Source organism: Podarcis raffonei, chromosome 2 (assembly GCF_027172205.1).
Source record: "Podarcis raffonei isolate rPodRaf1 chromosome 2, rPodRaf1.pri, whole genome shotgun sequence".
Lineage (NCBI taxonomy): Eukaryota > Metazoa > Chordata > Lepidosauria > Squamata > Lacertidae > Podarcis > Podarcis raffonei.
This window is the reverse complement of record NC_070603.1, coordinates 41,051,013-41,072,772: the sequence shown is the minus strand read 5'-3', so window position 1 is coordinate 41,072,772 and position 21,760 is coordinate 41,051,013. Positions and strand designations below refer to the sequence as shown.

The window sequence follows — 21,760 nt, the reverse complement described above, 5'->3', positions numbered from 1 at the left end:
TACACAACCTGAACCTTTAAAAAAAATAAAAAAACTGCATTTATTTAGACACTGCTTAAGATATATTGTAACCAAATTTGGCACAATGGTCCCTGAGGTCAAGGAGCAGTTTCCTGACTACATTTGAACACCATTTTGAAACTAAATAACAAGCTAGGTCTTTCAAAAATGCACTGGTTAGGACAACTATTAAGATATTTTAACAAAAATTGGTACAGTGGCTCTTCAGATCAAGCAGCAGGTTTTGGTCTATCACTGGATGCCATTTTGAATCAAAATGGTGGATGGAACCTTTCAAAACTGCACTGATTGCCAGTAAAGGGTTGCTGTTGGTTTCTTAGAATTCCCATGTAATGCCAGCAGTCCCCACTAGCTGATTGTAAGGAAAGCCAGTTAAGAGATTTAAGAATAAACACTAGTAGTAACATGGTTTTACCCACCTCAAGGCTTTACAATAAAGTAGAACACAGGTTTTAAAATATACAAATACAGTGTTTAAAACCACCCAGAGAAGCAGTACGTCCTTTAGTTGACAAACGTGTGATAAAGAGAGCTTAAGGGAGGCAGAAATAAATTCTTTCAAAAAGTAAGCCAACTCTTTGCATCAGTCTTCAGGTGCTCAGCCATGTTCCTGTGGGTACCGCAAGCCAGATACCACAGCAATCTTGCATCTGCCTACAAAAGGCAGACAGCTTTAGACTCTGTCTTAGTAACCAGCTACTGTTTCCTGCTGAAGAGTGGCTCCACATACCTCTGAAGCTATTGGTCTAGGAAAAGGTCTCCAAGGCCACTTCCACCACTTCTAGGCAACCTGTTTATTGAACATTCACACTGATTTGTTTGCACAAAGATTGCTTGGAACCTGCACAGTACCCACTGTTTGTTGAGCATTCATTTGGATTTGTTTGCACAGAGGTTATGCAACGTTTACTATTTATTGAGCATTATATGAGCTTTCATCAATTCATCATTACCCTACACTTTCACACCTTCCAACATTCCTCTGATGAAAATAGGGAGTCCTATATAATAATAATAATAATAATAATAATAATAATAATAATAATAATACCCCACCCATTTGACTAGGTTGCCCCAGCCACTCTGGGCAGCTTGGAGGGTCTGCACTCTTCTTACTGCAAAAAATCTGAGCGGGTTGCTTTTTTTTTTTTAAGTGAGCTTCACTTCAATCCACTTTTGCAGCCCAAACCTAAATGTGCTATTATATGATTGAATCCCTCCCACAGAATATTGACCACCTGGAAGCAAACCAAATATGATAGAAATGTAGTAGTAATGCAATAAGCACACAGACCTTATTACAGATTAGTGACTGGTTTCAAAACTGAACACGAAGCGGACAGTAATTGATTTCACAGTGTAAGGGATGTAAACAAGAGTGCGATGTACCAGAGCTCTCCTTTGCAATTATTGCTATCGAAATAATTCATAAAATGATTTAAAGTCAGATGACGCCAAACACCTTTAGAATGGTAAAATCCCAAGAAGACTGGGAAGAGGGCCAAAAGGAATTCCCCAAACTGAAAGCAGAGAGAGATGAGATTCTGTGTGAATTCAAAGTGCTCCCTCATGGAACAGCACAGAAGACTGTATGCTCAATTACAACGAGTCTGATAAGTCTATTAGGAGAGAGACTCGCTGTTAAATGAGTTAAGTGGAAAATGTAGGCCAAGATGCACAGTGAAACAAATAGACAGAATTTCTGGGAGGCCAGTTGAATATAATGAGACTTACTTTTGAGTAAACTCAACATGTGCTAAACTAATGGTAACTTTGAATGGATCACACTTCTGGTAAACGCGCACAAGCATAAGCACCTGGGAGACAAAAACAAAACAAAACAAAACAAAACAAAACAAAACATGGATCTTTCAAATAGACCTCCCCTTCCAGACCCATCAATATCCTCTCAAGTTTTTCAGAGAGTTGGCAGCAGCTTTTTACTCTCTAGGGCTTGGCACCCTGGAATTTAGGATTTCAAAAGGTCGTGTGTTTATTGGGGGGAATGTACATTCCCCCCCCAACAACTGTATTTTGTGGGCAAAATCTGAACCCACAGCCATGTTTGATCTTTCTGTGTCTATCTTGATACAGAAGCAGCTCTCTCCATCTATTAGAATCTATAAGGTATGTTAGCTGCAGACAGTTTTGCCCCGGCAAGTTCTAGGAGAATTATGGTACTAACTGTGTCTCCTAGGAGTTCTGAAAAATAACGAGTTCCACAAACAGAAAACTGTTGCTGCTAGACAGAGATTTAGGGTTATGGAGGGAGACTCTTAGGAAGCTGCTTGCTTGCCTTTGGCTGGTGGCCCTTGTGTCTGTTAGTGTGTGTGTGTGTGTGTGTGTGTGTGTGTGTGTGTGTGTGTAACACAGGCTAATACAATGAAGACCCACCCGGTGGTGGAAGTGGTTCCACAGATCCTGGAATATAAACTAGAGTACTCTCCAGATCTGCGGTGTGACAAGCAAACAGACTTGGTGCCTGTTTGCTATCATTGCAAATCCTGCATCTTGTCCTGGAAGGCTCTCTCCACCCGAGAGTGGTTTGTGCGGGCCAGCCATATTTCTAAGGGGCAATTCTTGAAGGGGATCATAAAACGGTTCCAAAGCCAAGACCTCTTGAAGTATGCCTGGAACCTCCTGCAGTCCACCAATAGCAAGGATTTCACCTACAGCCGTTCCTGCGTCAGCTCCAGCTTCACAGCATCTTCCACCTTGGACCGGGCACTTAATCCGAAGAAACTGGAGCATGCCATGGAAGACCTCTGGAAGTGGTTCTTAAATGCCAGTTTCTGGAGCAAAGCAAACTACCTCCTGCTTCTGCTGCAGATGTGTGACTCACAGTTGTTGCTGATGGCTGCCAACCTGGTTAGCATCCTCTTGAGCCAAGATGAGGCCACTTGCAAATCGACGGACAACAAAACAGGTAATACTAATGCATTAGGGGGCTGAAGGTGCTATCTCTGACTCTCAACCAGACATCCCAGTAATGTGTGGAGGGGGAAATGGACAGTATCCTTTACTATTGTGCTAATCCTCATTGCATAGATATGTGTGGGGCAGCCAGCATCCTAGTTGCTTGTGGTCAACCAGCAAAACTGAATGAACTGTCCCAGCTTACATTGCCCAAGGATCTAGTTACATTCAGAAGTTCACGTGAAGAGGTGGGTGTGGTGGGGAACCTCCAGATGCGGCTGGACTTCAATTGCCATCACCTCTGGGTGGGTCTGATGGGAGTGGGAGTCCAATAACATCTGGAGGGCCATAACTTCCCCATACCTGACTTCAGAGAGGACCACGTTAAGTGTAGCTTGTAACTGCTCTTCCTTTGGATGCAGACCAATGAGCAAAGAACCTAGATATAGAATCATTTCCTGTGAAATGTTTGTCTCTTACTGGTTTTTTTTTTTGTTTTGTTATTTCTATCTTCTGTGTTATTTAAATCTTTCCAGCTGTGCCAGATGAAGATCAAACAAGCAAGGATGTGATTCCTCTTAAGAAGCAAGAGAAATCTATCTCCCAGGTTCGGAGCCACCTCACATCTCACACCTCTGGTTTTACCTCGGGGGTTGCTTCAGAGAAGAGTGACTTATTTGGTATTATTTAATTCTGTTTATCCATCCATCCATTTCCCATTCCTAATACAGTCATACCTCTAGTTGCGTTAGGTTCACGTTGCGTTTTTTCTGGTTACGAACACAGCAAACCCATAAGTGTTTACTTCCAGGTTCGCCACTTTGTGCATAAGTGATCTGCGTGCTTTGCGCATGCGCAGGAGTGCTCTATCACGTCACGCACACGCACAGAAGTGGCGCTCTACTTATGGACTTTTGGGGGTACGAATGGCACCCCAGAATGCATCACGTCCATAAGTAGAGGTACCACTGTATATATATATATGCCACTTTTAATATGCAAAATCCATAGTTATTTTTGGGTCAGCCAAAATGTCACAAAATAGTGAGCAAGCTTTCAAGTTCTCCAGAGTTCTTCCTTAGGCTAGAAGTTAAACTTGTGGTGGAGCTGGGAGATGGTCACATATCCCTTTTGTCAAATTACCCTAACCAATGCCATCCCTATCACAAGAACAGTGTACAACAAAGCTCATGCTGCCAACCCCATCAACCTCTGCAGCTGATCCAACAGACTAGACTTTGTCTTCCAGCCAAATGTCAATGTCTGCCTCTAACAGTGGCACCCCACTGGAGCAAAAGAGATCCACACAGGTAGGTGTGGAGCAGGTAGGTGGGTGGGGAACAGATGGCAATGCCACTGTTAGCCTAAACAAAACATGCTATGGCATTACTTAACTGCCTCGTTGTGATTTCAACTCTGGTGGCAGTCTTGGCTCTCCAGCATAGCTTCTGTGGCCATGTTGGCCATCCCAAGGTCATGGTTGGGAAACTCTCAATCAGAAAGTTGAGATCAGCCTTCCCCACTCAAGTTATGTCAAGGCTTGTTGATACCCCTGAGCTGCACCACCCTGTAGCTCTGGCGGGCCATCCTGCTCTGCTCTTCTTCTCATTCCACCTAATTCCCCTTCCAGCAATCCAGTCCACCAGTTGTAATTATAGATAACAGCCAGAATAACAGTAGTGGATGTTTTGATGAGATCAGTGATAATCAAGACAGACCATTGGTCTGTTTAGCTCAGTGTTGTTCCCAGCAACTGGCAGCATCTCTCCATGATTTCTCACCAGGGTCTCTTCCAAGGTCTCTACTTGGAGATGCTGAATAGAGCCTGGGACCTTCTGCCTGTGAAGCAGCATCTCTACCATTTCTATGTTGATTCATGACTTTTCATTGTTCCTGGGTTTTCTCCAGGAGGTGCATCTTGTTTGTAAATAATTGCAACTACTACCCTGTTGGCATAATGGAAATCTGGTGCTACATAGTCCCTCTTGAGATGTGGGACTGTATGAGACATTGGCGACGTCACCTACAAAGCCATGGCCCATATATAACATATGTATGAGGAGGTCCAATTGCTCAAAGGCACAGGCTGCTTCTTCACTGCGGGGCTATAGAGGGTAACTTAAGCTTCTTATCCTGCCAGTTCTTTTTATGGCCACTCTGTAATACTCCCTTGGTTGGTTTTCTCATCCACTCAACAGGCCATCTACGTTTGCAAAGGCTTTGGAGCAAAGAGTCAGATCAGATGTCTGAAGTAATGTCAGAGTACATGGATGAAGCCACCAGCAGTTCTGTCATACTGAATGTCGCGGAGCCTGTACCCCCCCATCCCACAAAGCCCTTCAAAGTCAACAAGTTCAAAGACTTCATTCGCTGTCTGCCCATCCACTTGTCCAAGTTCATATTGCGTAAGAACCTCTTGCCTTCCTCACAGTGCCAGATTTACTTATACACAAGCTAAATTAAGCTACATTCAAGGGCTTCAGATTATGAGGAATCTCTAAATACATTCTTTTAAAAACTAAATTTAATATTTTACATAATTGGTTAAAAAGGAGAACAGGGAAAGCACTCTAAAACATACACTATTGCTCTGATATGACAACAATATACTTAATGGCTACACATTTGTCATATTGAGTTCATTAATTTGTGCAGAAATAGCTGTATTTTATAAGGTGTCCATAGTTAGATGGTTAGTTTTTTGTTATATCCTTACCTGTGCCACCACCATATATGCCGATATTAAACTTCGTTATTTCTATTCCCATTGCCTTTTCTGTTGTTGTTTTTTTAAAAAAAGTTTTCCGGCCTCTTAAACTTGACAAAGTTTGACAAAAGCTTAGGGGCTTCAGCATGTCTTAGTAAGTCCCTGAAGCAGCTTTCTAATGCTTCGCTTTTAGGAAGCAACAGAGCAACAAGCTTCTCTTTGTGATTCTCTAGGAATGCTGGACATGAAATCCTTGAACAGATGTGCTCTCGTGAGTGCACACTGGGACTTCCTGGTCAAACTAATCAAGAGGGATATGATAGCAAATCGTGCTCTCCAAAGTGAGATTGCATTCCTGCAGGTACTGTGGGATTCTCAACCCTTGTGGTTTGTTAAGGGTACTGGGCATTGTAGCTCTTTGAGGCGCAAACTACGGATCCCATGATTCTTTGGGGAAAATAATGTGCTTTCAACATATTGCGTATCTGCAGTCATAGTGTGTGGAGTGCAGTCAGTAAGGATGGACCTGCCCTTCCATGCAGAGGCCAAGCTTTATCTTGCACCAACTGTAGCCATTTTTGGTCTAACATTTCAGTGTTGACATATTTAACTAAATGATTTTGTCTTCTTTCTGTTGCAGGGGTCATGCCCTAAAGGAGCAATTTCCAACTATGCCAAAATTGTCAATGTTGCCATTCCTCGCATAAACTCGGACGGTGACATCATCCGAAGCAAGGCCAAGTTAATCGTAACTATAAAGGTGCATTGTGGGTGTTCTGCATTCCTGGATTTTCTTGGATTGGGTTTGAGTAGGTGATGGGAAATTCTTGGGCCCTATTCAGTTCTCTGCCATTGGTTGATCTCTCTGTTGAGAGAGAGAGAGAGAAAGAGAGAAAGAGAGAAAGAGAGAGAAACCACAGAGAGAAACCATGCCTAGAGTGTGGAAGTGTGAAGCTGTGTTAACCTGAAGCTATGCTCCTTCTTTCCCAAAGAAAGGAATAATAGCCCATGTGTGTGCACAGCTTCCGGTGGGAGTCTGCGTACTTGTCTTGGCCTAGCACACTCTCCATACTGGGTAGAGGGGGCTTCTAATGAAGGAAGTGGTGGTGGAGACAAAGCCCATTTCTGCCAGTTGAAGCACAAGGCCACCTACTTCCTCGTTTGTCATTCTCTCATATAACCAGCCATCATTGCTCCTCATTCTGCTTTAAGGAGAATGAATACCTGCGCAAAGCTTATCATGGACAAGAGGTAGACATTGTCAAGTTGGAAGAACGGAATGTCTTCTGCAGTGGGTATAATGTCCGGATTCTAATAGACAGGTATGTGTACCTGGCAAGAAGTGTGTTTTGCCTCATTCCACCCTCCTTCCCCCAAAAAATCTCTAGATGTGCCTCACAACAACCAATGTTCTACAACATATGGGGCATTTTGTAAACCCATGAACCTCTGGTGATATTTTCAAAATAGTGAACACATATAGCTTTTTCCCCAGGAGCAGAATGCTAAGGGAAACCTCTCTGTGTCTTTTATCTGCTTCCTGCCTCTGAATAAGTTGCCACAAGTGGTACAAGTAGAACGTACATTCCCATAATACATGCAAGTAGTCCAGTTCAGTTCCTTCATAGAGGCCAACAACACTTGGAGGAAACCAGATCTGGGCGGCCTGGCTTAGACTTTTATGAAGCTAAGCAGGTCTAGATCTGTTTGCTGCTTGGATGGGGGACCTCCTGGGAATACTATATTAGCTGTCATGATGAATTCCACCATGGAATAAAGGCAGGATATGAAAGAAATAAGTCTATCAAATAAAACCAGGTTCTCCCTTCAACTTTCGCTTCCTCTTCAGTTTGGATCCAAACAGAGTGATTCACTATGGTGGTGGGAAGCTGATGGCCACTGGTTCTGTGGACCGGAAAGTCCGTTTGATGGATGTGGATGAGATGCGCTATGTCCCTCCTGTCTTTCTGGGACATGCTGGTAGCATCCGGGCTGTGTACCTCAATGAACAGAAAGGATTGCTTCTGAGTGGCAGCTATGATCTCAGCATCAGGTGAGCTGTGCTGATCCTAACATCTTTACATTGCATTTTGGGGGGGAAAGGCAAAATATGGAAGGTGTTAAGGGTACTTGCGACCCATTTAATTCAACGTCCCTTGAGTGCTTCATTGCTGGTGGGGCTTAAAAATACTTCACATTGTATTATTATGCTCCTTGAGTCTAAAATAAGTTATGTATTCCCACAACAAGGATGAGAGCTCAGGGGTAATCTGTGCAGAGGTACATTCCAGCACTGGGTGGAGCCATAGCAAATGATGGTTGGAGCCAGAGAGCTCCAGAATTAGCTACTGTATTTTATTTTTAAAAAATAATAATTATTATTATATACCATCCTTCATTCTCCAGTTCCAGGGCACTTCACACAGTAATGAAATACAGAGCCACAGACTACAGAACACAACAGCAAATGAAACAGCAATGCACTTGCAACTCACCAGCAGAATTTCAAATAAATTGTTGGTTGACTGATTTGTTGGTGGCTCCAGTTCTTTAGGGAGTGTCAGCTTCTGAACGTTGTTTATTGAAACTCAGAAAGCGCATTAAAAACACACACACAGAATAGTGCCATGTGTTACATTGTATTCCATAATATATCATACCTGTATCATCAAACTATTTAAACTTTAGTATATACTAGAGAAGCTATAAAACCTGGTACCAACAGATCAGACAAGAAGATAGGTGAACGGAATGTCAGAACTTAAAGCAATTTTCATGCACATATCTACCAATTCAATCTCACCTTGGATTGGCCATTGCCACATATTACCAATCCCCATACTAATTTAGTAGGCTGCATAGTAGAAAAAGGGAAATGAAGCATTAACCCCAGTATCGTAATCCAAACAGAGAAAGACCATGCAAAGCATATTGCTTCCAGATATTTATTCCCATTTGTTTGGTTGCACCCCTATCTAGATATGCTTGAAATTTCAATAACTCGTTATATTCTGGCTGTGTACACTCTTCTGTTTACTCAGCATCTCATGCACTTCCGCTACTAGTTTGGAAAGCAATGTATACACCATGTTGGGCACAATGCTTATCTATTCTGTTGTTTCTTGAGAAATACTGCATTTTGATGCAATTTTCCCTAAACCCGCTTTGATCCAAATTGATGGGGGAAACAGCCCAGCTGTATTTTAAGCTGGTAACATACATGCAACTTCAGTGTTTGTTTCTTCTCATCCTCTTGATCCGTATCTTTTAGAATGTGGAATATCCTCACTGGGGCATGTGTGAAAATTTTTAACGGCCACACAGGAAGCATCACTTGCCTGGATTTGTACAAGAGCAAGTTTGTGTCTGGATCCAAAGACTGCACAGCAAAATGTGAGCAAAATGTTGCCTGTCTCCCAGGGAAATACGGGAAAATCTACATACTATAGTTAAATTTAAACTTTGCAGAATGAAAGGGTAAACAATTGTAATGCAGAACTATGACCACATCGTCAAGATACTTTTAAAGCAGAATCATACCACTTTAAACAAACATGGCTTCCTCCAAAGAATCTTGGGAACTGTAGTCATTAGAAGGCTCCTATTGGCACTGTGGTCTAAACCACTGAGCCTCTTGGTCTTGCTGATCAGAAGGTCGGCGGTTCGAATCCCCGCGATGGGGTGAGCTGCCGTCGCTTGGTCCCAGCTCCTGCCAACCTAGCAGTTTGAAAGCATGCCCAAAAGTGCAAGTAGATAAATAGGTGCCGCTCTGGTGGGAAGGTAAACGGCGTTTCTGTGTGCTGCTCTGGTTTCGGTGTTCCATTGCACCAGAAGCGGCTTAGTTATGCTGGCCACATGACCCGGAAAACTGTCTGCGGACAAACGCCAGCTGCCTCGGCCTATAAAGCGAGATGAGCGCCGCAACCCCAGAGTCGTACTCGACTGGACTTAAGTGTCAGGGGTCCTTTACCTTTACCTTTTATTGCAGAATAACAACGTGTTGCAGTACATCCTCAATACAGTCATACCTTGGTTCTTGAATGGCTTAGTTGCCAAACGAATCGGCTCCCGAATGCCGCAAACCCAGAAGTAAATTTTCCGGTTTGCGAGTGTTTTTCAGAAGCTGACTGTCTGACACAGCTTCTGCTTGAGTGCAGGAGACTCCTACAGTCAATCAGAAGCTGCACCTTGGTTTTTGAACGTTTTGGGAGTTGAATCGACTCCCGGAACAGATTAAGTTTGAGAATCAATGTACCACTGTATCTAACAAGAGTGTTCCAGTTCCAGGGGCCAATCATGCCTTCCTCTATAAGTTGCAAGGGGTCAAGCAAGACTGTTCATGCACACCGTTTTCCATTTTTCCTCTCCAGTAGACACTCAGCATTCTATTTTGGCTGAAGGCCACTAAGGCTGCTCAGTCCTCATTGGGATCTTCTTTTCTGCTTCCAGAGCAAGTGCTGGGGGTTGCTTGGTCATCAGGAGGAAGGTGACTGAGTGACTCTTTGGAGCAGATGCTGCTGCTAAATATGCTGCCACCTTTAGAGATTTTTTGCAAGAGAGTACTGTCCATCTCCCAGCCTATCTGTGTCTTTGGCAAGGTCTCTGAGATCCTGCACTCGTCACTTCAGCTTAATGGCACCAGGAGACCGCTCAGGGTTGTGCTGAAAATGAATTAACGGCATCTTTTTGTGTTTTTCACAGTGTGGGATATAGAAACTGGAAAGTGCGTTAAGACTTTCGCACACAAAGCTATTGTTTGGGCTGCTAAGATGAATGAAACACATGTCGTGAGTGCCTGCGATAAGGGCATAGTGAAAGTGTGGCATGCTGAGACATGTATACTGATAAAGGTAAGACTTATAACGCAGTGGCTGACTCTGAAAATGCTGTCAGCTCAGTATGTGGCACCAAGCAACACATTTAAGGTGGAGTCAGAGCAGTGGTGGGGAAGCTCAGGCCGGGGTAGGCGGGCGGGAGGGTAACATGGCCCTCCATACTTCTCTACTGCTTTTGCCAAAAGTTTGTATGCAAACAATGGGGCTCTATCTTCCTTGGGAACACAGAGAAAGGTCAGCGAGACCTTTCAAGCTTCTTTGGCATTTCATGAATACAGGGATAGCAAAGGGACTAACCCAGGCAAGCGTCAAACAATCAGAAGAGAGTTGGCTTACATTGACCACTCATTCAGAGTGAAATATGGGAACTGCCCCTGGCAGCAGGGGTTTTCTAGGCAGCAATAGGAATTTAGTGTACAGCTTCACCAAAAGTGGTTGCTAATTGCAATACATCATGTCTGTGACACACTCATAGAATTCTGAATGTTTGGTGAGGCAAACCTCCTCTGTGAGAAATGCTTGCAGGTCTTTCTTCAGCAGGGCTTGTTCGTCTATATGTTTAATCACAGGTAAAGTTTTAATTATGCTTTCTAAAAATTTTCCTGGGGTTGAAATTAGCCTAATCAGTCTGAATGGTTCCTTGCTGCCCTTTAAAGGGGTTATATTGATCTCCTTCTACTCCAGTAAGAAAGCTGACATTTCTGATAGGTTAGATGCTTAGCACTCAGCAACAGGCGGCCAGTGGAGGTTAGTCACATCTTTACCACCAACAATGTAAACAATGGCATCATAATCCTGTGGTTGCTGGAAGCCTCTAAAGAGCATGGAAAAACAAATCTGTTTCGTTTTCCAGACTTTACAAGGGCATCTGGGCCCTGTGACATGCCTGTCGTTTGATGAGTGGCATCTTGTGACAGGAAGCAATGACGGCTATATCCTGGGATGGAGCATGCACGGAAATCACAAGAGATGCCTGGGGGCTTTCAGACACCCCATGTAGGTATTGTTTATTGCAGTCAAAAAGCTGCAGACTTTGTGATGTCCTTAGCAATGACTCTTGATCCTTATGTGTTTGGAGTAGTTTTTATAAAGGACAAAGCTAACTGGAACTGTGAATCTTCCCCATTGCCAAAATCCCTTCTGTACGAGATGAGATAGCTCTCTGCTTTTGAACCATACAAGGTTTATCTTTTCTTTTAACTCCCACCCACCTCCAAGATGGCAAACCTAAGACCACAGAACCTAGCATGACTCTACTATGAATGGCTTGTCTCCACCTTCAACGGTCCTCTACGTTAAAGTTGTTAATGGGATTTACCACTTCAGTTAATATTTAGTTTATATCACATCTCAAAAGTGTGTGTGTTGTGAACTGGTAATGATGAAAGGATACAGCAAGAAAGAAGGAGGAGGAGGAGGAGGAGGAGGAGGAGGAGGAGGAGGAGGAGGAGGAGGGGGAGAAGAGTTTGGATTTGATATCCCGCTTTATCACTACCTGAAGGAGTCTCAAAGCGGCTAACATTCTCCTTTCCCTTCCTTCCCCAAAATAAACACTCTGTGAGGTGAGTGGGGCTGAGAGACTTCAAAGAAGTGTGACTAGCCCAAGGTCACCCAGCAGCTGCATGTGGAGGAGCGGAGACGCAAACCCGGTTCCCCAGATTATGAGTCTACCGCTCTTAACCACTACACCACACTGGCATGTGGTTACAGGCCTCTGAAAGATGGTAGCCATTTTTCACTTTCCATCCCCATCAGACTACTTTACTCCAGAAAGGCAGTAAGTTGTGCCTCTTCATTCACAAGGCTGTACTCCAGGGATGGTGATCTTGCTGGCTGGGGCTGATGAAGGTTTGAGTCCAACAACAGTTGAAGAGTCACCTACCCTTGCTGTACTCTCTGTGGTCCTCTTCTCTAAGTTTGTCTCACTTCTCCCAGGTTCCTGCTGGCCTGTCTTGGCACATAGAAGAAGGTGCCTCTAGCATTTCTGGACTCGAGCCAATGCCAGTTCTCGGTTCAGGCGGTTCTCCACCCAGCCCCTTATGTCAGCATACAATCCTTCAACACGGTGTTGACTTTCTTTCTCCCTCAACTGCCTAAAAGTAAATTGGCTCACATTTTGTTTGCTTACGTTTAGCGCTCTGCTGATCCGGGTGCGTTCTTGCAGTAACTTTTCACTTCAGGTGGCAGCCTGTTTAAACCTCAATTTGTCATTTTCCTAGTAAACAGCACTTGCTTGACATATTTTCTGCTCAGAGTAACACATGAGGGAAGGGTAGGAACTAGGGGTGGTATTCCACTAAGTTCTACTCAGAATAGACTAATTCAAATTAATGAACATTGACTGCATTATGTGCATTCTACGTGTGTGTGCAAATAGACAAAGTTGTACTAGTAATAATCCCCCCCCAATTTCACCTCAGTCATGAATATTCCTTGTAAAACACATCCTCCATTTGTTTACTTTGAGGAGTGTTAATTCATCATTCTACACCAAGACACCCTTACAGTCTCAATGTTGTCCTCATAAGAGCAAGTGTTGTATTTCAACAACTTTCCTTGTTTGTAGGGAGGTTCTGTCCCTGGGATTTCTCTATCTCAGAGTCATCAGTGGCTGTGCGGATGGGAAGATACGCATATTCAACTTCCTGACAGGGACCTGCCTGAGAGTTTTGAGAGCCAATAGCAGAGGTGACCCCGTGGTGTCCTTCTGTATAGTGGAAAACACGTAGGTTGCAGACATTATTTCCCAGTTCTTAAATAATAAAGGTTGTCATATACATTTCTGAGGAAATGTGTGGGCTGGCATGTGAAGGGCCTTGGATTGCTTCTGGAGTGATTGTCTGAATTGCTGGTGGACGGCACTGCTTTGCAGTGGTTCTGGTCCTGTTTGGATGGATGTTTCTAGAGAGTGACGCTTGGGGAGTGCTCTTCAGCCCTGTGGAGTCTTCAGTGCAGGGTTCCTCGGGGTTTGATGTTATCCCCTATGGCTGTTTAACATCTACATGAAACCAACGGAACCATCCCCATGCAAATGACAGCTTTAGAGGAGCAATTTTCATTAGGACTGCACCAAGGGAACGAGAGTTTAAAATTTCTCCTCCCCCATTTGCTACAATTCTATAATTCTCAGTCTTCCACCCCACCACGTGATTGCTATTTGCATTTGAAAAAAAATAAAATCATGTCACTAGTTGCAGGAAAAGGCAGTGTGGCAGTAAGCTACATCCATACCACCTTTCCTTCCTTGCAGATTGAAGGTTCTAATAATGCCTCACTCCTCAGTTTATAGCACTACACATTTGGTACTTTCTGATAGTTGGCCATGGTGTTTTCTCACTACCTTTGCCTTTCTTTTAGGCTACTGGTTAATGCACTGGGCAGTGTGGTTATGTTCCAGTTTGAGGAAGTAGTGTGGGACCACACACTAGCTTCCGAACAACTAACTAAAAGGAAAGAAAAGAGCAAATTTGACGACAAAGCATTGCAAATAATGCCGCCACATTTACTTTCTGGGCAGAAGAAACGGTCCCACAGAAATAAATGGAAGCTTTACAACACCAAAACAGTATTTTCCTATGACATTATTCGGAAGTCGACGAAATACTTCAGAAATTCTACTCCAGGTACTGCTCCTGATGCCCATCAAGTATTAAGTTAAATGGCAGGTGAAATCCTGCAAGTGTTGGTAGGCGTCAAGAAGGGAGGGACTTCCTCACCCTTTTACAAATTCTTCCAGGGTGTTTAGTTGGCTTGTATACAGCCTTGGTCATCTCTCCTTTAAATTCTAATACCCTGTGATGATAAGCATCACATTTGATCTATGTTGCATTTGACATGCAGTAAAAGGGTGGTCTGATCCTCCTTTTATCACTCACAAAGAGGAATGAAAAATCTATCTGTACTCCAAATGTTGTTGGACTATAACTCATATCATATGCAGCCAGTTTAGCCAACGGTTAGAGATGATAACTGCTGTCAAGCAACATCCGGGGACCTAAGGTTGAAGGACATATCATCATTTAGGATTATGTGAGCAAGCTGCAGTGAGCCTTGGGCTCACACAACTGCCCCTGCCACTCTGCTGTGGCTACAAGGAAGAGTTTGGAAGGTTTTGCTCAACCACAGCCTGTTTGTTTTGCCCCAACTGCAAAACCATGGTTGATGTTAGCGATGGTTTATTTGACACAAGCTAGCTTTGAACTACATTGACATTAAGCACAGCTTATTGGTTTGGAGAACTCAACAAGCTGTGGCTAAGCAGAAGTGAGAGCTTCCAAGTGCCTCTTCATGGCTGTACCAGAGAAGATGGGTGATCTTTCAAACCTGAGGCTTGCGGTGGCTCACTCCAGCTTGTTCATCAAACTATGCTTTAGCATGACACCCCAATGCAGCCATTGAGTTGTGCAAATGCCGAGTAATCAGACTCCTTTTGCCCACTCAGTTTGCTGCAGGGTAAAGCAAGCACAACCAAAATCTGAGCATATGAACCAGTTCTGGGTACATATGCAAAACAGATGGCTGTGCGGGGATATTTCAGGTCATTGGGGGCTGTTTGAAGATAGAATGAATTATCTGTAGGTTTTAATACACAAGCGATCTGCAATGTCCTGCTTTATACTGTTTTTTGGATAGGTAAAAAGCGGAACTCATGTAATATAATCATGGATTTGTGAGCAGGATTGGGGGACCTTATGCCCAGAGACCAAATCCAGCCCTGACTGCAATGCATCCTTACAATAAGATAACACCTCTTACTTGCCTGAATGAAGGATGGTGTTATGTACTGAGTTGAATAGGATCCAAACTGCAGCAGTCTGATTGGTCCTAGAACAATAGGATCCAAAAGGCAGCAGTCTGATTGGTCCTAGAATAATAGGGTTCAGAATGCAGCAGTCTGATTGGTCCTAGAACAATGCAGCAGTATGATTGGTTGGCAGGAACCACCCAATCATGCTCCAGATAGAAGTCAATCCACAACTTGATTGGCTTACAGTAGAATTCCGGAATTAGCCAATCATGTGCAGCCCATTGTGTAAATAATGTATATAAAGCAGATACTTTGAGGGGACTTTCATTCATTCCTCCTCACCACTATGAGCTGAATAAAGAGCATGAAATCACTTTGCGACTCTGAGTATATTTCAGATGGAGACACGTGGCTGTGTGTGTGTGTGTGTGTGCATGGGCGCACATGCACGTGCAGAAACCTAGCCCTTTTGTGTCTCAGCTACTGTAGGAAGATAAAAGTTACATCCATTGTTCACCCACTTGGGCCACACCCAAGACTGTCACGTGACCCTTAAAAGGTTCTCCATGAGGAAATGTGGCTTTTAGACTAGAAAATATACAATCTAGGGCCAACTTCCCTTCATCAGATGGCGTCATATTCTGCTTGATGACATTCTCCTAGGTTATTATTGATTAAACTTATTAGTCACTTTTCTTTTTTTCATATACAAGATACTCAAAGCAACTTAACAACAATAAACATATAACACATATATTAAAAGCAACATTAAAAAATTATAAAACCTACCTCCATTACAGAAAGAAAGGCTGGATATTTCTGGGTTCCTAGGAATATTCATCAGAAATCTTTGTGTAGTTTTGCAAGATGGGTTTGATCTTGGTTCTCTGGAATAATGAAGAGTAAGACGGGTTTCTACTGAAGTACTCCTTTTGAATGTGTTCTAATAAGTTCTTAAGAATTATACAAGACCAACTGCACAGTAGTTAGATAATCCCTTTGGTGAAGAAGTCCTATCAGACTACTTTTCACATTTTTCTAATTTCACAATATTCCAATTAACTAGAATTTCTGGAGAGAGGAAACAGATATCAAGTGATACATTGCTCATATATGTTCAGGATGTTTGTAGCTGACACAAAACTGATAGTTAGATAATCCCTTTGGTGAAGAAGTCCTATCAGACTACTTTTCACATTTTTCTAATTTCACAATATTCCAATTAACTAGAATTTCTGGAGAGAGGAAACAGATATCAAGAGGAAACAGATATCAAGTGATACATTGCTCATATATGTTCAGGATGTTTGTAGCTGACACAAAACTGATAAGCCCAAGCTCACTGGCATGCACAGTCCCACTGATCCACAAAACACAACTCTGGAGTTAAGCCATTTGAAGATTGCAGCCATATAGCCATATTCTCATATACTTGGAAGAAAGTCTGACTGCGTTCAGTAGGACTTCCTTCACAATAAGTGTGCTTTGGACAGCAGCCGAAATTATTCCCTTCTTTTCTAGCTCTTCGTTATCAAATTTTGAAGGAACCTCTTCCCAGGATGCGCAAAAATGTAGTAACCCTGGAAATGAAGCCAGATGAGCAGACTAGACTCTTTTCTATTGCCGCGCGTTCAAAATCTGTAACAACTCTAGTAGGTAAGGAACTATGGTGTATTGAAAATGTGCAGCTGCATTTAAAGGTGCCATTTGTTCCTGTAGTCCAGCTTTAGGCCACTAGAGCTGATTAGCATACTCAAAATAAACAGTATGCAAATTGTAGATTTGGTAGGTGTAGTGGAAACGCCAAAGAAGGATCGAGCAGGCTTAGGATTGGCCTTGCGCAATCAACCATTCCTTGAAGGCCGCATGTCCTCGCAGGAGCACTCCTGCCCTTGAGGGTGGCCCAGCCCGGGCTCGATTGCCCAGATTATGGGACTGGGAGGAGCCCTAATCACCACAGGTGGCGGCCGTGGAGGCATTTGATGCAGAGAGTCTGGGTGCGGGGCAACATAGTCAACGTTGCTGCATCACAGACTGGACGCTGCTGTTCCTGAGGCCTCCTCCCCGCCATGGCTGGAACAAGGGATTTGGTGATCTGGTGCTATATGTGGGTTGTCTGAGTGAAGGTATTGTGGGGATTGCTTCCTTGTGATTGTTTCTTTGTGTAAGAGGGTGGATCATAGATTATCTGGGGAGGTTTTACACGAGAAGCCTATTTTGTTCAAATAAAAATCTTTCCCCCCACTAAGCGCTCTATGGTCCATCAGAGATCCATTAAAAAACCTGCTATTGACTTGGCAAAACAGGAGGGGGGAATGTAGATTTTAAAACAGACTGACGGAAGGTGAGGGTGGGGAAAATAAAATGTGGGTCAGGGCATGGGAATATCCTTTACTACATGTTAAAGTGAAATAGTAAAGATGCAGGTGGGAAATGGGATAAACAAAGCACCACAAAGCAGCAGGTTAAGGGATGCTAAATTAGAAAGAGAAACAGAGCCAATATACATTTTAGATCGTACAAATGTCAAACACGTACTCTACCCTTCGTCTCCATAACATCCACCTCACACTCCTGCATGACATAATAGTAGCCTGGAACTGTGCTTGTCTTGGCGCACCATGGCAACCACTTTGACATCATCAGCAACAATGAATTCATCTCACAGTAAACCCAGTGCTGCAGTTAGGTGAGTTGAAGACTTTGGGCCCTCCTTTACATGGTAATGTGCAGAGTGAGCTCCACATTTTTGTGAGCCATTGAGCAACAAGCTTATCATCTGGCACCACTCCTTCCTCCTAGTCATATCCCTTCCCTCTTTGGACTTTTGCCTTTAAAACTAAAGTGCCATCCAACATGATTTATTCCTCCCCACCTCAAACAAACACCCAAGCCTTCTCCCCATCCTGCTCTACTCATCAGGCTTTGCAGGCCCCTACCCACCTACCCATATTCAGTCATTCAGCCCCCCCCCATCCTGCACAAACCACAGCCCCCAGTCTCACAGAGAGAGGAGAGGGGAAGCATTCAGCAGGAAGCTAGCTACTCTTCTTCTAGCTCTTCTGACAGTGGAGCTCCTGGTCCCCATAGGTTCCTCTTTCAATCCATGGATTTTTAAAAGACTTCATTTGGGGGGTCTTCAGATCTACCAAGTAGGGGCCCAGACCTGTGCTCCAAGTTCTGCCCTGCCTTCCCCCAGGTGCTAATCTTCACTCATTTCACTTTTATTTTTGAAAACAGGAGATGAGTTAGAGGAAAACAAGCCCTCAGCCAGCAACTTTGCATCGGGCCAGGATGCTGATGCTTTCGTAAAGCACATAAAGAAGAGGCGTTTCCATGGTCCCCTGTCTGGGGACCAGATACTTCTCACTGTTAGCACAATGCAGCATGCCTACCAGACAGACCAAGTCAGTGCCAACATGGCATACAATATGAAAATCAAAGATGCCTGGGGGCCTGCCTTTCTCCAGAAAAATTTGCCCCAAAAGACCCCTGCTGCCCAAAGTCCAGAGCAACTGAAAATGGATCCATCAACCCAGCTGAAACGACTGAAGGCTGCCCGTTGCATGATCGGCATGGAAAGGATTTCCACACCTTATGAAACCAAAACGCTGCAGTTAAGCTTGAAGAACTCCTTGCTTGGAAGCAGGGTGAAATCCTTCATCCCAGCCCCCACTATTACACGTTCCCAATCATGCAGCAACTTGGCCAGAGGGGGAAAGATTTCTCGCCAGGCAAAGATACCATCTCCACCTGCCATAGGGCATGTCGTTGGTCACTTTACAAGCTCTGTCGAATCCATCAAAGTGCCTCGAATGAAGATTGCCCAACCCGATAGAGACATGATACCACGGCGACCCAAACTCTTCTTCACCCACACTCCAAACCCATACCGGCTCAATTCTGGGTTCCGGCTTCTGACAACCCAACAGATGAAAGAGTATGAAGAAGCTAAGGCGCACGAGTATCAGGCACAGAAGACCAAGGTTATAGCAAACAGAGAAAAAGAGTGTAAAAATGCCTGGCTAAGGAAAATTAAAGGTCTCCCCATTGACGATTTCAACAAGGAGGGCAAAGTTGCAGCTCCTGAACTTGGAGAGAATGTTTTCATCTGAACTTCGCTTTTCAAAGCAGCCTGCTATTCCTTCCAAACAACTGCCTACAAACCAAACAGCTGGCACTGGAGAGCTTTGGGCTGAATTTTTACCCTCAGCTTGAAGCTACCTTTCAGAAAATGCTAACAAACTCTATTGAATTATCCAGATTTTCACATGGCTGAGAAGGTGGGACTCTGGGCTGCACTGGGGGTGGGGTGGGCTGGATATGATGGGGAAGCTACTTCACTCCCCAAAGAAATGTCTTTCCAGTTTGCAGTGAGTGCAGTTTACAAATACTCCTGGTCTCTAGAGAAAGGTTTATTAACATGACTCTACAATGATTCTGTTTGTAAGCTTTGTTTCTAAGACTGTGTGTACACTTCTCAAAGTTCACCATATAGCCCAAATCTTAATGAAAATGTTCTAAACTTTGCAGTCTTATTGAGGACATCCTCCAGGTGTCCAAGAGTCACCATCAATTAATATATGTTCACAAAATAAAGAAACCTGGCTACAACAGCTCTTACAGCGGTACCTGCTTTGTAATGAACTTGTTTCCTTACTTGTTGCTTTTCATGTGGGTCTGTTCCCACCTTCCAAACAGGGTGGAAGGAGCAGCATATTAAATTCCCCGCAATATCAGACTGTCTCTACCCCACTTCATGTTTAAGTGGGCCTTAAAGACAATTTTTTTCTCTCTGCAGCCTTCACTAGTTGAAATAAATTAGACTGCTAATACTATACAATATTCTAAATTGTTAATATGTTGAGTTTATGCTGGGATAGCTAATAGTTTGGGGTAACTTTTTAGTTATTAGTGTGGCTTTTATTTAGTGTTTTAAAATGTTACTTGTATTCGTTGGTGTTTTTTGTATATTTATTAAGTTTATTTATTAAACTTCGAAGTATCTAGGACAATATTGTTCCTCTAACACTGAAAGCCTAAGATATACCTTAGAGTGACAGGTCTGAGAGTATGCTTAGCATCTCCTTCACAAGAAGAAGTTGAGCAGATCCATTTTGTCCCTGATGCTGGTGTGGTTTTGGCATTGATTCATCTTTGACACCTGCTTTGTGTGGTTCACAAATTATACAAGGGGGAAGACAAGGGGATAACTAATCCCATAGCTGTAAATCTAACTGGGTGAGACCAGCTGAAACTGAAATGTTGTTTAAATTGTTTAAATTAAATTATTATTTTGTGGTTGGTTTTACTGTTGTTGTTTTAATTTGAACATTGTAAGCCACCCAAAGATCCTGACAGTTTACAGACTTTGTGTTAATATTGCAGATAAATTAATAAACAAAATAAATAAATTTGTCCTTAGTCCTGCTTTGGGGGTTGGGCCAAGGGAAAATATAATGAATAAATGTAATTTTCTATGGAAATTGCATTCGAGTTGGTGCTGGTCTTTCTGTCCTTTAGACTTCTTTTTACCGTTTATTAGCAGTTTTAGCAACAGCTAACCATCTCATATGTTTGCAAAGGTAGTTTAAACCACCATCTAGTTTTTCCTGACTCTGGCCACTGAGTTACTATCAGTATTTAGTTCTTCTTATTGACATAAAATACCATATTTGGTATGGAGGTTCCTAGCAGAGACACAAACCTACAAACTGTTCACATTTAACAGCTTTTGCCTTGCTGAAATGATATGCCTTTTGGCCTGTTCCTTTGCAGATTTACTCTGAAATTACAGTGCTATCCTAGTCATTTCTACTACGCACCCTCATGTTCAATGTGACTGATTCGCAGATTGCAACCTAAAGCTTTGTGCACATTACTGCTTGCCTCCAGCACCTTCCCACCACTGGTGTTTGAAGCTGAGTAGACATGACAATAGCCATAATCCATAGGTATCCTGTGACTTCTTGAGAAATACTTCTGTTTGATGTGTTTTCCCTCAATCCAGTTTTAATCTGATTAGAAAACAGAAGCCACAGTTAAGGTGAGGTGTGTACATTTCAGGTAGCATTGTGCACTCACGGGTGACAGCACTTGCACAGAGGGCAGCTTCAGTGAACTGGATTAGGCAATGAACATCATATGAAGACCTCCCTGCCCCCTCTCTGGTGGGAACAGCAACTTGAAATATGGGGGTAGGAGGGAGACTACCTCGCCACATTTGAAACCAGAGCCCAGGGGTGCTTACTGCCTGTAAAGCAGGCATGTCCAAACCTGGCCCTCCAGATGTTTTAGAACTACAATTCCCTGACCACTGGTCCTGTTAGCTAGGGTTAATGGGAGTTGTAGTCCCAAAACATCTGGAGGGCCAAGTTTGGCCAAACCTGCAAAGAATTTGCATCACATTGCACGAGTTTCTTGGGCCCAGCAGCATTTTAACCATGCTGCTCTTGCACATATGCAGTTGATTTTGGCTATACTCCTCCTCATAGCTTCGATGGGAACAGCCTCAAATAGCTGCATTGAATAGTT

The 21,760-nt window shown here is 43.3% G+C and overlaps 1 protein-coding gene and 1 long non-coding RNA gene across 3 annotated transcripts; one reads left to right on the top strand and one right to left on the bottom strand.

Moving 5' to 3' along the window:
* Positions 1 to 2,231: 2,231 nt before the first annotated feature.
* FBXW10B (F-box and WD repeat domain containing 10B) lies at positions 2,232 to 19,857 on the top strand. Its single transcript, XM_053376139.1, has 14 exons — positions 2,232 to 2,947; positions 3,474 to 3,617; positions 5,136 to 5,342; positions 5,878 to 6,005; positions 6,285 to 6,404; positions 6,857 to 6,966; positions 7,494 to 7,697; positions 8,916 to 9,037; positions 10,346 to 10,494; positions 11,333 to 11,475; positions 13,046 to 13,204; positions 13,837 to 14,102; positions 16,748 to 16,882; positions 18,467 to 19,857. The coding sequence occupies exons 1-14, from the start codon at positions 2,404 to 2,406 to the stop codon at positions 19,339 to 19,341; spliced, it is 3,306 nt and encodes a 1,101-aa protein (XP_053232114.1). The 5' UTR covers positions 2,232 to 2,403; the 3' UTR covers positions 19,342 to 19,857.
* LOC128407600 (uncharacterized) lies at positions 6,398 to 18,137 on the bottom strand. 2 transcript variants are annotated; one of them, XR_008328840.1, is made up of 3 exons: positions 17,770 to 18,137; positions 16,016 to 16,113; positions 6,398 to 6,509 (listed from the first exon to the last, which is right to left on the bottom strand). It is a non-coding gene; the product is annotated as an uncharacterized LOC128407600 (long non-coding RNA). The 2 variants fall into 2 exon arrangements; XR_008328839.1 differs by lacking the exon at positions 6,398 to 6,509 and adding an exon at positions 12,995 to 13,186.
* Positions 19,858 to 21,760: the final 1,903 nt, after the last annotated feature.

What these genes read in the sequence shown, in the direction of transcription:
- FBXW10B (XM_053376139.1), top strand. Translation starts at nt 2,404, where the DNA reads ATGAAGACCCACCCGGTGGTGGAAGTGGTTCCACAGATCCTGGAATAT. An exon ending in AGAGAAGAGTGACTTATTTG is followed by an intron (nt 3,618 to 5,135) that starts GTATTATTTAAT and finishes TCCACTCAACAG; the next exon opens with GCCATCTACGTTTGCAAAGG. An exon ending in AGTTAATCGTAACTATAAAG is followed by an intron (nt 6,405 to 6,856) that starts GTGCATTGTGGG and finishes TTCTGCTTTAAG; the next exon opens with GAGAATGAATACCTGCGCAA.